Source organism: Ovis canadensis, chromosome 24, assembly GCF_042477335.2.
Source record: "Ovis canadensis isolate MfBH-ARS-UI-01 breed Bighorn chromosome 24, ARS-UI_OviCan_v2, whole genome shotgun sequence".
In the NCBI taxonomy this organism is placed as follows: Eukaryota; Metazoa; Chordata; class Mammalia; order Artiodactyla; family Bovidae; genus Ovis; species Ovis canadensis.
The window spans coordinates 25,455,215-25,471,114 of NC_091268.1; the positions used below are offsets into that span (position 1 = coordinate 25,455,215).

The 15,900-nt window shown below is 46.8% G+C and overlaps 1 protein-coding gene across 4 annotated transcripts in view; it reads right to left on the reverse strand.

Annotated features, from left to right (window-relative positions):
• Positions 1-1,078: 1,078 nt before the first annotated feature.
• LITAF (lipopolysaccharide induced TNF factor) overlaps positions 1,079-15,900 on the reverse strand; it is a 77,299-nt gene continuing 62,477 nt past the window's right edge. For all 4 annotated transcript variants that reach the window (XM_069569969.1, XM_069569965.1, XM_069569966.1 and 1 more), the window contains 3 exons: positions 11,792-12,016; positions 8,042-8,198; positions 1,079-4,028 (listed from right to left, as the gene is read on the reverse strand). In XM_069569969.1, coding sequence (XP_069426070.1) covers positions 3,920-4,028; positions 8,042-8,198; positions 11,792-12,011 — 486 coding nt within the window. In that variant the 5' untranslated portion in view covers positions 12,012-12,016 and the 3' untranslated portion in view covers positions 1,079-3,919. The remainder of the gene's footprint in view (positions 4,029-8,041; positions 8,199-11,791; positions 12,017-15,900) is intronic.

Consider the following 15,900-nt stretch of genomic DNA (forward strand, 5'->3'; position numbering starts at 1 on the left):
AAGATACAGATCCAGCGCACACGAGCTCCACTGAGTCTGCCCACTTGAGAGACCAGGTACGAGGAGATCACTGAGACAGGGCAGTTAGAATAGCGTAAGTGCTGGGACTTCCCTGGGTAAATGATCCAGTGGTTAAGATTCCGTGCTTCCCTTGCCAGGAGCGAGGGTTCCATCCCTGCTTGGGGAACTAGGACCCTGCAGGCTGTGGAGGCACGGCCCCAAAATCCAACCAAACGAACAACAACAACAAAAAAAGAAGGGATATTACCTGAATAATACAGAAACGAGCTGCCAAGCTATGGGAAGACGTACAGAACCTGAAGTGCATACTCTTAAGTGAAAAAAGCCACTCTGAGAAGGCTGATTCCCGTGTGTATGTTTGCTCTACGACAATCTGGGAGAGGCAAAGCTATAGAGCCAGTAAGAACAGTGGCTAGGGGCTGGGGGAGGCAGGCAGGAACAGGAAACGGTTTTTAGGAGTAAAATCACTCTGTAAAATACTCTGTATTATAAAAACACTCTGTAAAATACTGAGATGGTGGATACATGTCATCCACCATTTGTCCAAACACACAGAACGTACGACAGCAAGAGTGAACCCTGATGCCCGAGACGGTCGCCGGATGATGATCACGTTATCAGTGTAGATTCATCAATTGTAATAAGTGTGGGGGATGCTGAGAATGGGGGAGGCTATGCATGGGGCAGGGAGTACATGAGAAATCTCTGTATCTTCAGCTCAATTTTACTACAAACCTAAAACTGCTCTAAAAAAATAACCTGAAAGGGTAAAAAAAAATTTTTTTAAGGTATTTACATGTGTGAACACTTTTCCTCAAACTGCAGAGAACAGCCACAAAACAGTTAAATGCACTCGACTGTACACTTGGCCATGAACTTTTTTCTTTTTTTTTTCCAGTCTTTCCAAGCCTTAGATTCTTGTTTCTTTAACATTCTTCAGACTTAGGAAAAAAAAAAAGAAAGAAACCTCCGGGTTTCTCTCTTTCATCGCCCTTGCTGGATCTACTTTCAATTCACTCGTGCGCCCATGAAAAACAGACGACTCATTGTCAACATCTGAGTCATAAATACAGGAGATAACTTTAATAGGATCCAAAATGCAAATCAGAATTTTGTAAGTAAAATTCCAACGTCTACACTTACTCCTACACAGAGATCTTGGAGCGCAGAAAGTCAAAGCAGGATTTTAATATCCCAAACACGAGAGGCTGTCGCTGGGGAGAAAATCGAAGCCAAGTTTGTGTGTGAGTGTATGAAGCCACATTTTATAAATAGTTCAGGGCCCCATAGAAGTGTTCTCGGTAGCAACTGCGGAGCCAGTTGTCCCAGAGAAAACATTTTCATGGGTAATGCTGTGGTCGGCCAGGAATGAGTCACGTGCTCTAAGCTGGCTAAAACAGATGCAGTAAACTGATTTCTTTTTGTTAATAGGACACAAACCCAAACTTGCATGTACAAGGCCTGGATGGACTCACAGTATACAAACAAGATATACAGCCATTCAGGGTTTGAAATTCATACAAATTCTTCTTTGACGTCCAAGTAGATATAAAATAAAGCTCTTGCAATAATTGAATGTGATGCAGTGCTTCCAACATACTCCCAAGTCCCCAACAAACAGGGCAGCACAAAATAGTCACTTTGTAAAAAATATACAGATAAGCCTCTACTTAGAACAATAAAATGGAATGTCTGCTGAACACTCCAAGCGCCAGGCATCCGATGTTATTTTTCAAGTTCTGCAGACGATATATGTTACAGTCCTTGAAATAGGGCTCTTGTTTAGAAGATTTTGAAGACTCTGCATATGTAATGGATAACAGTTTGAGACAATTTATATGCCACCATCTGAGCAAAACTGCTAAATATGCACGGCCTTCAATTTTGTCAAGAGAAAGAAAAATACACGCTCGTGAGTGGCAATTTTTCAAAACCAGAAGTTAGGGTTTAAATTGACAAAGTCGTACGGCAATGACACGATTTACCGTCACCTTCCAAAATGAAGTTTTATCACCAGGTAGGAAAAGAGGGGATGACATTCATAGTCCTGGCAAGTTACAATGCCCTCCTTCTAGCATCTCACATCTACCCCAATCAATTAACAAAGCATGTTTTGTTCAGAGCATGAATGAGAACAGCTTCCTTCTGTGCATCTTATTAAAACTTGAAAGCTACGGCTTGCTGCCACTGATGACGTTTACTGGGTTCCAACAACCTCATGTTCAAATCTGACTCACTAGCCATCCACCCAACTCACCATCGGTCATGTTGACATCGCAGGATATTCATCCAGTCTGAAGTTTTCTATCATGAAGGACTTTGTACTATTATGGAACAAATAAAGGCTCTTTGTAACAACAGCTGGAAACACAACATAAGACCTTTCTTCACATGGCAAGAATTGATAAATAGTTCACGGAGTGAACCAAAGACTTTATTTTTGAAAAGCAGAGAACAAAGTACTATGAAGTATGTCTATAGTCATTGTAAAAATAATTCCTGGAAGTTTCAAAACATTAAATGAATCAGTGGGTTATGACTATAATTTTTACCCAATATACAGATTTTTGATCAATGTCTAGGTTTTGATTTCTACAGAGTATTATTCATATGCATTCCTTGTGCCTATTCATTATCAAAACGGGGACTCTTGAAATTCGAGCCCGGCTTTGTCTTGATTTCAAAGATGACACAGCAGCAAACTGAGAACTTTAGCTTGCTGCTTCAGTCCTAGGAATCATGTCTTCCGATGTTATACAAACTGTATTTCTGAAAAATAAAATCCAGACTTCAGATGCCTTTGAAACAGTCGGGTCCCCACGCCTTTCAGCACCATGGTACCCAGACGTGCTCAAACGTGCTTTGTCTTTCCAAACATCCACTGGGAACCCCAAAAGGGCCCAACTTTAATGAGTTCCATTATAGAGGTTTCTAGGAACCACACTAAACCCAAGAAAAGACAGTGGATGAAATTATCCATTACTTTTCCTGTTAAGGCAAAAAAAAAAAAAAAAAGTGAGTGTGTGCTGGTAAATAGGAAAATGATACCAGTCATATGGTTACAGAAAATGGTTCCATAAGTCTCTTCTTTCAAAATTATGCTCAAAGGTGTTTAAGACCAAAAGAAGGTCACAAAAAGTGTTAATATAAAAAACAATCACTCTACCAGAAAAAAGCCCTTCGTGGAAAGTGGCTGAGGATCTGGTCCCAAGGAGGCAGATTAGTGATAAGATCCAGCCTTCTATTTCTAGCCTGCGTTTATGACCTCATGGCTATGTGGGTGTGAATAACCCCTGCTTGTACTCAGAGACAAATTAAGAAATTAAAGTGAATTCATGTGCTATTTAAAAGCCTGCAGCTACAGAATCTGAGAGCCAAGCCCTTAGCCTATAAGGTTTTTGTCATCAGAAGTGGAAACAGATGGCTATGGTGGTAGGCACTAAAGGTTGGTTCAGCCGTACTGGGGCCAGAACAGTTTCAAAAATAAGGCAGTCTGGGGCTTCTGATTTGGAGACCACTGACAGAAAGGCCCACTGAAGTAAGAAAAGAAGCCAGCCAGTGGCGAATCACCAGAAGATACTCAGACGGGACAACGATCTCAGTAAGATGGAATGACTTGGGGTCACGGTCAGGGGGGAGGAGGGGGACAGAAAACCCTGGACCCAGCACTCAAGGAGAATGTCTTTGCATGTCTGTGCACGACTCCGAGCAGTCATTTCTGGGGTTTGGAGGTGTGTGATTTTTGCGATATTTTCCCCCCCCAAAAGAAGACACGAAGGTGGAGCCCCTGGAGACACGAGACCACCAAGGTAGAGCCTTCTCCAGGAGCAGAGGGGCTGGGTGAAGAGTCGGAGAGGCCTTCCTGCAGCACACGGCTCCCTTCAGGTCTGGCCGAGTCCTACAAACGCTTGTAGGTGCCCAGGAGAGCTTTGCAGTTGGGACAGTGGTGGTCCACGTCCTGCAGGGCGTCCACACAGAAAGGGATGAAGCAGCAGCCTGCGATGCACCTGGAACAAAAAGGCCACACACACAGCGTGTTACTGTGATCTGGATGGCAGCCATCAAACAGATATGTGCGTGCTCAAGCTGTGTCCGACTCTGCGACCCCATGGACTGTAGCCCACCAGGTTTCTCTGGCCATGGGACTGTCCAGGCAAGAATACTGGAGCGGGTTGCCATGCCCTCCTCCAGGGGATCTTCCCGACTCAGAGATCAAACCCGTGTCTCCTGGGTCCCTTGCATTGGCAGGGGAATTCCTTACCACTGAACCCCCTGGGAAGATATGTCAGAGTCCTAACCCCTGGAACATATGAATGTGATCTTATTTGGAAAAACGGGTCTTTGCAGATGTAATTAAGGATCTCAAGATAGGATCTTCCCCAATTATGTGGGGTGGGCTCCTTAAACTCAATGACTGGGGTCCTGATAAGAGAAGAGGACACACAGACATACAGAGAGGTGAGACTTCCCTGGTGATGCAGTGGATAAGAATCTGCCTGCCAATGCAGGGGACACGGGTTCCATCTCTGGTCAGGCGAAGATTTCCATATGCCGTGGGGTGACTAAGCCCAAGTGCCTAGAGCCAGTGCTCCGCAGAGAGAAGCCACCACAAGGAGAAGCCTGAGAGTCACAACGAAGTAGCAGCCCCCGCTCACTGCAACTAGGGAAAGCCTGTGTGCAGCAACAAAGACCCAGTGCAGCCAAAAATAAAATTAACTAACTAATAAGAAAACTCTGTCATACTAAATATTCAAAAGAAGAAAGAAATAGAGAGAGAGAGACAAACCCCATGGAAAGACAGAGACAGAGACGAGAGAGACACAGCCACAGCCAAGAACACCTGGACTTCCAGAAGCTGGAAGAGGCAAGGATAGGTTCTGCCCTTAGAGCCTTCCCAAGGAGCATGGTGTCTTGATTTTGGACTTCTGGCTTCCAGAACACTAAGTCCCTTCAGTCAGGTCCGACTGTATGAGACCCTAAGGGCTGTAGCCTACCAGGCTCCTCTGTCCATGGGATTCTCCAAGCAAAAATACTGGAGCGGGTTGCCATGCCCTCCTCTAGGGGATCCTCCTGATCCAGGGATCGAACCCATGTCTCTTACATCTCTGGCATTGGCTGCTGCTGCTGCTAAGTCATTTCAGTCGTATCCAACTCTGTGTGACCCCAGAGACGGCAGCCCCCCAGGCTCCCTCATCCCTGGAGTTCTCCAGGCAAGAACACTGGAGTGGGTTGCCACCTCCTTCTCCAATGCATGAAAGTGAAAGGTGAGTGAAGTCACTCAGTCGTGTCCAACTCTTAGCAACCCCATGGACTGCAGCCTTCCAGGCTCCTCCATCCATGGGATTTTCCAGGCAAGAATACTGGAGTGGGGTGCCATTGCCTTCTCTGCTGGCATTGGCAGGTGGGTTCTTTACCACTAGTGCCACCTGGGAACCTTCCCGAATGGTGAGAGAAAACAATTCCTTTCGTCTGGAGCCATCGGGTTTATGGTAATTTGTTATGGCAGCTCCAACTCTCGCCAAGGCTGTCACAACAGACAGACCATCCTGGGCATATTATCAACTCTTCGGTCACTGGGGCATCTTTCAAAGTCTTAGGTTGCAATCGGCGAACTTCTTTTACAAAGGGCCAGGGAGTACGTGTTTCAGGCTACACGGGTCTTATTCTGTTGCTGAAGCATGAAAGCGGCCACAGATAATCTGTTCATAAAGGGCGTGACATGTTCCAATAAAACTTACAAGGGGCTGGATTTGGCCCCTGGGCTGCAGTTTGCCAACTCTTGTCTTGGACTGATCGTTTTTCCATATGGAGAAGCTGCTTCTCACAGCAGCAACCAAATAAAGTCCCACAAATTATGTCCTTTAACCTACATAAGCCCATCATCGGCACACACAGGAAGGGCCTCCCTACAGCCTGAGGTGCAAGAAGAAAAACACGCAGTCTTTGTCTCTGATTCCTGGCACAGAGCTCCAGGACTCTTGGAATTTCCTGAGTGACGGAGCTGCATCTTCATATTCACAGGGAATCGCTTTCCATCACACCGGTGTATATGCTAAGGAGGGTGTCTGGGGTCGGTCCCCAAACAGGCTCAGGATGGGCTGGTCACCAGAAAGACCAAGTCACTGGAGGCTTAAAACTCTCAGCCCCAACCACAGACCTCTGGGGTGGAATGGGGGTTGAGGGGTGAGGGGCCAAGGACTAGGTTATAAAAGCTCTTGAACAACTGTATTTAGAGAGCTTCTGGGTTGGTGGACACATTTATGTCCCCAGAAAGTGGCTGCATCCCAGCTCCACAGGGACAGAAGCGCTCAGGACCCATCTGGACCTCGCCCTGTTACCCCCTCATCTGGCTGTCCGTTTATCTCCTGTATAATAAACCGGTAAATGCAAGTTAAGTGCCATTCTGAGTTCTGTGAACCATGCTAGCATATTATCAAACCTGAGGAGCAACTAGCAGGATCCCTGATTGGTCCAAAGGCCCGGGGATCCAGGACTTTTGAGTGGCATCTGAAGTGGGGGGCTGGCTATGGGACTGAACCTTTAAGCTGTGGGGGTCTGTACTGACTCCAGGTCATTAGTGTCTGAACTGAATGGAATCACTGGACACCCACCTGGTGCTGGAGCACTGGCTGGTGTCAGAAGACTCTCCACAGCCTTATATCCAAAGTTGGCCAAAAACACAGTTTAAAAAAAAAACACAACAGCATTTTACAGGAAGGCGCTGATTTATATAAAGCAGGATCCGGAAATAACCTGATGAGGAAACAATCTCATAAATGGAATTTACTATTGCCTAAGCTTACCTGGGTTCACATAAGGGCAGCGTTTAGAGATAAGCCTAACCTCTGGCTCCAAGGGGCAATGCACACACACTCACCAACTTTATCCTCAACAAACCCCGCCGCCCCCAAGGGAGGCATTAGCACTCTCAGTTTCCAGGCGAGGAAACCGGAGCACAGGAGATGAAGTCACCTGCCCACAGCCACACAGCAGAGAGAAGCAGGACCTGAGAACACGCCACTGCACATAAGGAAGAAAAAGGAAGGGACAGAAAAAGCTGCCTCCATTCGAAAGCCAGGGGCCGACATGGGATAAACTTCTCCATTTTGTCCTCCCCTTATTTCAAAGATAAAGTCAGTTTCAACAGGAATGTCCAAAGATGATGAACTTCTATGTCCCATTTTCAGCATCCTTTCTTCCCCACTGTATGCAAGTCCTCAAGGAAGTCAACTAAGCTCTTAGGGGCTTTGAGCCTCTCTTTGAAATTAGGAAGAGAACTATCACTCCTTTTCTTTCTTAGGTCACAAGCAGAAAATGAGGAAACAGCCAAGCAAGGCTTCTGAAAAGAAACATGCCAACTCCGCTTCCTTCAAGGAAGAAAACTGAGCGCCTGAGGTTTGCCGAGTGACTCACACAACCAAGAGTACGGAGGCTGCCTGCCTTTGTTTGAGGGGGAAAAAAAATTATGTGGTGCTTCCTCAAATTTCTCCCAGAACAGAAAGTATTATCTCTTTCAACATAATACCCTTGGTTCAGACATAAATATTTACACACTCCCCTTGTGGCGATAACAGAAAACTACTGGGGGTCATAAAAGGATAAGAAGTTTGGAAGAGACGACTATAAAGTATTTTAATGTACACATTGTTTAAAGCTTCTCTCCGAATCAAACAAACATTATTACTTAGGTCATGAAATTCTAGAAGAAAAAGAAATCCCCAAGGGTATCGTCCTACACAGATGCACCCAGCTACCTCGCTTGTCCCGACATGCCCGGAGTGGTCTGAGAACAAATGACGGGAGAGCAACCTCTAGGTGCTGATACGATCAAGGGCAGCAGTCCTCAACTGGGCACAATTTCTGGGTTGTAACAACGGGGGCAGGGGAGCTACTGGCATCCAGTGGGGAGAGACCAGAGATGCGAGCTCAACATTCTACAGGGCACACCCCGAAACAGAGAAGAAAGCCTGGAGGAGAGGAATCCGGCAGCGCTCAGTGTCTGAGTGGACCCCAGACTTACCCCAGCAGGCACAGGCTCCCACAGGAGAGCCAGGTGAGGGCGCCTGCATTGTAGGACAGCTGCGTCACAATCATCTTGTTGCAGGAAGGGCAACACATCTGGACTGGGCGGTCATAAAAGGAGACGGGCTGCTGCACGTAGACTGTCTGCACGGCAACTGAGGGGAGGGACAGAACAAAGCGGCCAATCAGGAAATGAGGGAGACATCCGTTAAGTGCAAACCAAGAGGGGCAGGGTCTCGACAGATACCTGCACATCTGTGTTCAGGGCAGCACCGTTCACAAGAACCAAGACGTAGAAGTGACCCAAATGTCCGTCCGTGAATGACTGGATGAACAAAATGTGGTCCATTCATTCAATGGAATATTACTCAGCCTTAAAAAAGGAAGGATATTCTGATGCATTTTACAATGTGGATGGACCTTGAGGGCATCAGGCTAAGTGAAACAAGCCAGTCACAAAAAGACCAATACCGTATGAGTACACATATTGGAGCCAACTAGAGTAGCCGAATTCACAGAGATAAAAAGAATGGGGCCCTGGCAGTCCAGTGGTTAAGACTTTGCCTTCCAATGCAGGGGGGGCAGGTTCGATCCCTGGTCAGGGAGCGAAGATCTCACATGGGCACGAAGATCTCACATGCCTTGAGGCCAAACAATCAAAACATAAAACAGAAGCAATATTGTAACGAATTCAATAAAGGTTTTTTAAATGGTCCTCATTAAAAAAAAAAAAAGTGTACTGGTAGGTGCCAGGGCTGGGGGATAAGAGGGATTAGAGCAGCCATTCAATTGGTATAGAGTTTGTTTTGTAAAATGTAAAGAGTACCAGGGATGTGAGGTGGTAGGGATTGCACAAAACTAGGAACATATTTAATGCCACTGAAATGCTTCAGGCAATCAAGTTTATGTGTATTTTACCAAAATAAATTGGGGACTGGGTTAGAAGGAGAAAGATGACAAAAAGGGAAAAAGAGAAAACAGTGGCAGACTTTCAGAATTTTCATTTGAGGGGCTCTTGAAAGCTCCACACACAAGATGGGGTAGGGGGGACTCTGTTTCTGGGGAGACTAGACCCAGCTCCACCAGGCTTCAAACTCGACTGTCTCTGGACTCAAGTGGGGAGCTAACAGAATGCAGGTTCCTGGGCCCGGCCCTCAAGACAGTCTGATTCAGCAGGTCTGGGGCAGGGTCCCCAAACCAATTTTTAAGCTTTTCAGTGGTTCTATGAAGGTGGTCTGCACATGGTAATTTCAGAAACAGTGATGTGATGGGTTTTGGCCTCAATTTTCTTCATCCATAGATTAGTGGTTGCCAGGGGTTAGGAGAAGGGGGGTTGAGGGGGTGACTGCTAGTGGGAGTGGGGTTTCTTTCTGGGGTGATGGAAACATTTTGGAATGAGTGCTGACGGTTGCACAGCTCTGTGAATATGCTAAAACCACTGAACTGTATACTTTAAAAGAGTGAACTTTATGATATGGGAATTCTATCTCAATAAAGCTGTTATTGAAAAAATGTAATAAGAGCCGTTGCTAGGATTAAATGGGACAAAGATGGTAAAGAACCTCATCCAGTGCTGGTACACAGTGAATCCTCCATACACAAGCCTTCATTTCACATGGGCTCCTTAACTAGCTCCAAGGTTCAGAGATAAGGCTGGCATTTCCCAAGCCAGGGAATACTGACCTAGTTCTTTAAAGTCGGAGGACCATGTTGATACATGCAATGGGTATGTGACATCACGCTAAAAAGAGAAAACGATGTGGACAACACCCACAAGCATCAGAAGAGCACCGAGGGTGATGGAAATCACAAGGCCCTCAGGGCTTAGTGTGTTCTTTTTGATTTTTGGCCAAGTTGTTGAAGCTCATAGTTCTGTCAAAGTAACTTCCTTCTGTTCTTTTTTATGTTGTTGAAATGCCATTTCTGTGATCTTTGTATTAGGGGACATTACCACCCAGAGCTAACCAGACTTACTATTCCTAGAAAGACCTATTAATAGAAAGCTCCTGCACACACACCATCCCCTGCAGAGGAGCTGTTCAGTTCAGTTCAGCTCAGTCGCTCAGTCGTGTCCGACTCTTTGCAACCCCATGAATCGCAGCATGCCAGGCCTCCCTGTCCATCACCAACTCCCGGAGTTCACCCAAACTCATGTCCATCGAGTCGGTGATGCCATCCAGCCATCTCATCCTGTCGTCCCCTTCTCCTTGTGCCCCCAATCCCTCCCAGCATCAGGGTCTTTTCCAATGAGTCAGTTCTTCGCATGAGGTGGCCAAAATATTGGAGTTTCAGCTTCAGCATCAGTCCTTCCAAAGAACACCCAGGACTGATCTCCTTTAAAATGGACTGGTTGGATCTCCTTGCAGTCCAAGGGACTCTCAAGAGTCTTCTCCAACACCACAGTTCACAAGCATCAATTATTTGGTGCTCAGATTTCTTCACAGTCCAAATCTCACATCCCTACATGACCACTGGAAAAACCATAGCCTTGACTGGACGGACCTTTGTTGGCAGAGGAGCAGTATTAAAGCACAATTTAGCACTAATTTAAATTTTAGTAAGTTTTTTGGGGCTGCAAGAATGAGTTACTTATTGATCAGAGTAGGATCTATAAAATAGTCTAAAGCCTTGTCATCTTCTATTTGGAGCAAAGTCACTTCACCCCGACTTTTTTTTATCTTTTGGCAATGCAACATGTGAGATCTTAGTTCCCTGACCAGGAATCAAAACTGAATCCCCGGTACTGGGAGCACAGAATCTTAAGCACTGGACCATGAGGGAAGGCCCCCAATGACAGTTTGTGTTTATCCCAGGATTATTCATAGAGATTTATTTACCCTTAACAGTCCTCAGTTGTAGGTACTTGATGAGCCCCATTTTACAGATGGAGAAAACTGAGGCCCAAGGAGGCTGACGAACCCAGGCAGCCTGATGCCTGGATCCACTCTCTGAGCTGCTTATGACACTGAATCAGCAACATACCTGAGCAGCAGGAAGTAACAAAGGGAAAGGTCATGAAGAAAGTGCTGGAAGGCAGGGGAATGGCCTGCACTCATGATGAGCTGGGGGTGGGCTGTAGCCTACCCATTCCTCGTTCACCACTGCATTCTCTCCTTTTCCTATTCCAGCCCTAGCCTCGGGGCAGGAGTTCTCCAGACAAACCTCGGCAGCAAGGGCGAAAGCCTCCCAAATCAAGCTCCCATTCCTACATTTTTCTGGGATAGTTGGTCATCCCCCTGTGATGAACACCAGAGGACTGGCTGATGTCCAACTTGGGAAAGCTCACGAACCATGCCTTACATTATGGAAAAGCCAAGAGCCTCCCTGACATGGAACCCAAGACCAGATGTGAAATTTCAGAACAGGGAGAGCTGGACTGACTGCCTAGACTCCGGCAGAGTCACTTTGGTGGCTCTCCTTTAAAAAAAAAAAATTATTTTTGTCAATTTGAAAGTGAAAGTGGTAGTCGCTCATGTCTGACTATGACCCCATGGATGGTAGCCCACTAGGCTCTTCTGTCCCCGGAATTCTCCAGGCAAGAATACTGGAGCGGGTTGCCATTCTCTCCTCCAGGGGATCTTCCCCACCCAGGGATCGAACCTGGGTCTCCTGCATTGCAGGTGGATTCCAATTAATTTATTTTTTGGCTGCACCAAGTGGCATGTGGGATCTTAGTTCCCCGACCAGGGATCAAACCTGTGCTCTCTGCAGTGGAAGGGAAAGGGGCCAGGAAGTTGTACGTACGTACTTGCATTGGCATTGGGGACAGGCACTGGCTGGGTGTAATAGGCAGGTGGGTTCATCCCCTTCCCATCCGGGCCCGTCATGAGCCCCGTGTTCGGCCCAGGCGTGGGTGCTGGAGGCGTGGGGTAGTAACTGTTGACGGCCACCGTCTCTTCATAGGATGGGGGCGCGGTTGGCACCGAGGAGGGCCCAGCGGCCGCCTGGTAGGATCCTGGAACAGACATTTTACCTAAAGCAAAACCAGAAGACACCAGATCAGCAACTCCATGGACATCCCCGCCCCCGTCCACTCTCTTCATTTCCACGCTCAGTCTTTCATTTCCTTCCTGATAAACAGATGATCAGGAAATGACCAGTATCCAGCCTTGTTCAAAAGCCACAAAGGGAATGACCATCAGCCCTTCCAGACCCAGGAAGGACCACCTTAACAAGAGATTCCCTACGTAAAGCTAAAAGGTAGAGCACTTCCCTGGTGGTCCAGGGGTTAAGACTCTGCACTTCTGCTGCAGGGGGCACGTGTTCAATCCCTGGTCAGGGAACTGAGATCCCACATGCTAACCGAAAACAAAAAGATTGCCTTGGGTATTGCACATTCTTTGCATTTTCATTTAAATAAATAAAAGGTAGATAATGACAAGAGAAAAATCACCCAAACCTAGAAATTTCCCAGGGCAGGAGCTTCCCTGGTGGCTCAGTGGTAAAGAATCTGCCTAAAACAGGAAGATCCCACATGCCTCGGAACAACAAGGCCCATGCACCACAACTATTGAGCCTGTGCTCTAGACCTTGCGTGCTGCAACCACTGAAGCCCGCAGGCCCCTGAGCCTGCGCTCTGCAACAAGAGAAGCCACCACAATGAGAAGCCCATGTACCGCGACTAGAGAGTAGCCCACCGCCCTCTCCCCATCGCCACAACTAGAGAAAATCCCGAGCTGCAACAAAGACAAAAAATTATGGGGAAAAAAGAGAGAGAGAGAAAAAAATCCCCAAGGCAAACATCAGCCAAATGTGAGCAGAAGCTTTTTCACACTTGAAACCATCACCTAACCACAACCTTTCACAGCTAATGTTTTTTCTTTTGTTGCTTTCTTTCATTAACCGCTGCAACTTTTACCAGTGTTTCAGGGGATGGAAAACACAAAGGCCTTCAAAACCCAACTACAAACTATGGCAAATGGAATACTGAGCAAAACAAGCCAGATGCCAAGAAATGCATACCATGTAATGCTGCTGCTGCTGCTAAGTCGCTTCAGTCGTGTCCGACTCTGTGCGACCCCATAGACAGCAGCCCACCAGGCTCCCCTGTCCCTGGGATTCTCCAGGCAAGAACACCGGAGTGGGTTGCCATTTCCTTCTCCAATGCATGAAAGTGAAAAGTGAAAGTGAAAGTGAAGTCGTGTCCGACTCTTAGCAACCCCATGGACTGCAACCTACTAGGCTCCTCCATCCATGGATTTTTCAGGCAAGAGTACTGGAGTGGGGTGCCATTGCCTTCTCTGACCATGTAATGCTAGATACCTGAAGTCCAGAAAGGAACCTTGGGGCTAGAAGTCAAGAAAGTGATTAATTTGGGAAGGGGAAGTAGAGTCTAGAAGCAGGGGAAGGGGGTAAGTCATGTTCTCTTTCTTCATCTGGGGTGGTTACATAGGAAATGTCCACTTGGTGAAAACTAGAGTGGTACAATTATGTGCCCTTCTTTGTATATGTGTTAGAGGTTTTTATTTTACTTCTTATCATGCATTCATTAATTTATTCTGGGGAGTATTTATAGCTTTTAATATATCTGATGACAAATGATAACCTAAGTAATAGGAAAAATATTCTTTAATATGGTATGTTGTTGCTGTTGTTTTAGTCACTAAGTCGTGTCCGACTCTTACAACCCCATGGACTGCAGCCTGCCAAGCTCCTCGGTCCATAGGATTTCCCAAGCAAGAATACTGGAGTGGGTTGCCATTTCCTTCTCCAATATGTTATAGTTTTTTTAAAAAGTAAACACACAGGCACACACACACCAAGCAGTTCACGTTTTGACAGACGAGAATCAGCACATATTTCCTTTTGTGAGGGCAAAGAAAAGTCTTTTTTTTTCCCCGCAGAGCTGATGCCTGCCTAGAATTACATGGCCTGGACCCGGGGCGTGTTCCTGTCTGCGGTCCCATACTCGGCCGCCCCCGGGGCGGCTGGAGAAGGACACAGTGCCGTCCTTTGTCTGGTTCTGCTTTCCAGCGGGAAAGGGCTAAGGCTGCGTTAGAAGATCCATTCAAACCTGTCTCAGGAGAAACGAGGCCCCAAGCTCTGAGGGCGGTGAGCCACGGGCCGGGGGCTTGGCTGGCCCGGCGCTGCTTCCCACGCACCCTGCCTCTTCTTCTAGAACCCGTGGGAAGCAGAGGCAACCATTCATTCTGCCGCAGGGAAAGGGGGAGACTCCTTCAAGGACACTCTGCTTTCAGCCCAGCCCGAAAGAGGAGATTTCTCTGGGGGAAGAGATGAAAGGGCTTTCAAAGTGGAAAGAGAGGCATGGGAAAATGAACGTGCAGAAAAATCAATCAGTAAAGCCAGACAGGTCGGGGCTGGGTTCTAGAAAATTTTGAAAGTCCTATGGAGATGTTTGGACCTTATTCTATAAGCCTGGACTGTGCAAGGGAACTTTCTGGAATGGGGGAAATGGTCTCTATCTGGGCTGTCCATTACGGTCGCCAGCAACCACACAAGGCTGGCTGAACACTTGAAATGTGACCGAGGAACAGAATGGCTAAATTATATTTAAGTGATTTAAATTGAAGATAGAATATGGGAGTGGGGTGGGTGGTGGTGGTGTTCCCTGGAGGCTCAGTAGTAAAGAATCAGCCTGCCAACGCAGGAGAAACAGGTTCGATCCCTGATCTGGGAGGATCCCACATGCCTCGGAGCAAGTACGCCCGTCGGCCTCAACTGCTGAGCCTGCGCTCTAGAGTCTGGGAGCCGCAGTTACTGAAGCCCTCGCGCCTACAGCCTGTGCTCCACAACAAGAGAAGCTGCTGCAATGAGAAGCCCGTGCACGCCATGAAGAGCAGCCCTTGCTCGCCACAGCTAGAGAAAGCCTGCACACAGCAACGAAGAGCCAGAACATCCAAAAACTAAATAAACCTTAAAAAAAGAAAATCGAAGTAGGATACGGGGAACTCCCTGGAAGTCCAGCAGTTAGGACTCTCTACACTTTCACTGCTGACAGCCCAGCTTTCACCCCTAGTTGGGGAACTAAGATTCCCAGAAGCTATGCAGCGAAGTCAGAACAACAACAATAACAACAAAAGGACACACAATCCATTCATCAGAACACTTTTATGTAAGTCTGGGATGCCTTGCGTATGCGAATCTACTTTTTTAACAGCAAACTGAAGGAGCTCTGAATCAAGATCAAATGTTTCTGATAAAATTTTAGCATCCAATTTGGGATGTGACGTAAATGTAAAACTACACCCTGGATGTCAAAACATTTAAAAAATGTTCATGTGGAATATCTCAGCCATAATTTTTTATATGTCTCCACATCAAAATGATATTTTTAGATAGCCAGAATTAATATGTTGGTAAAGTTCATTTTGGGCTCCCCAGGTGGTAAAGAATCCACCTGCCAATGCAGGACACGCAAGAGATTCGGGTTCGATCACTGATCGGGAAGATCCCCTAGAGCAGGAAATGGGAGCCCACTCCAGTATTCTTGCCTGGAAAATCCCATGGACACAGGACCCTGGTGGGCTACAGTCCACGGGGTCACAAACAGTCATACACGATTTAGCGTGCATGCTTTTTAAAGTTCATTTCACCTGTTTCCTTTCACTTTTCAAAATGTGGTTGTGTTCATCGCTCTCAGTCATATCCAACTCTTTGCCACCCAGTAGATTGTAGCCCGCCAGGCTCCTCTGTCCATGGAATTCTCCAGGCAAGAATACTGGAGTGAATTGCCTTTTCCTTCTCCAGGGGACCTTCCCAACCCAGGGACTGAACCCAGATCTCTCACATTGTAGGTGGATTCTTAAATGTGGCTACTAAACAATTCTGAATTGCCTACGTGGCTCTCTTTCTGGTCCTATGGGACAGCGATGGGAGCCACGGAAGGTTCTAGAAGAA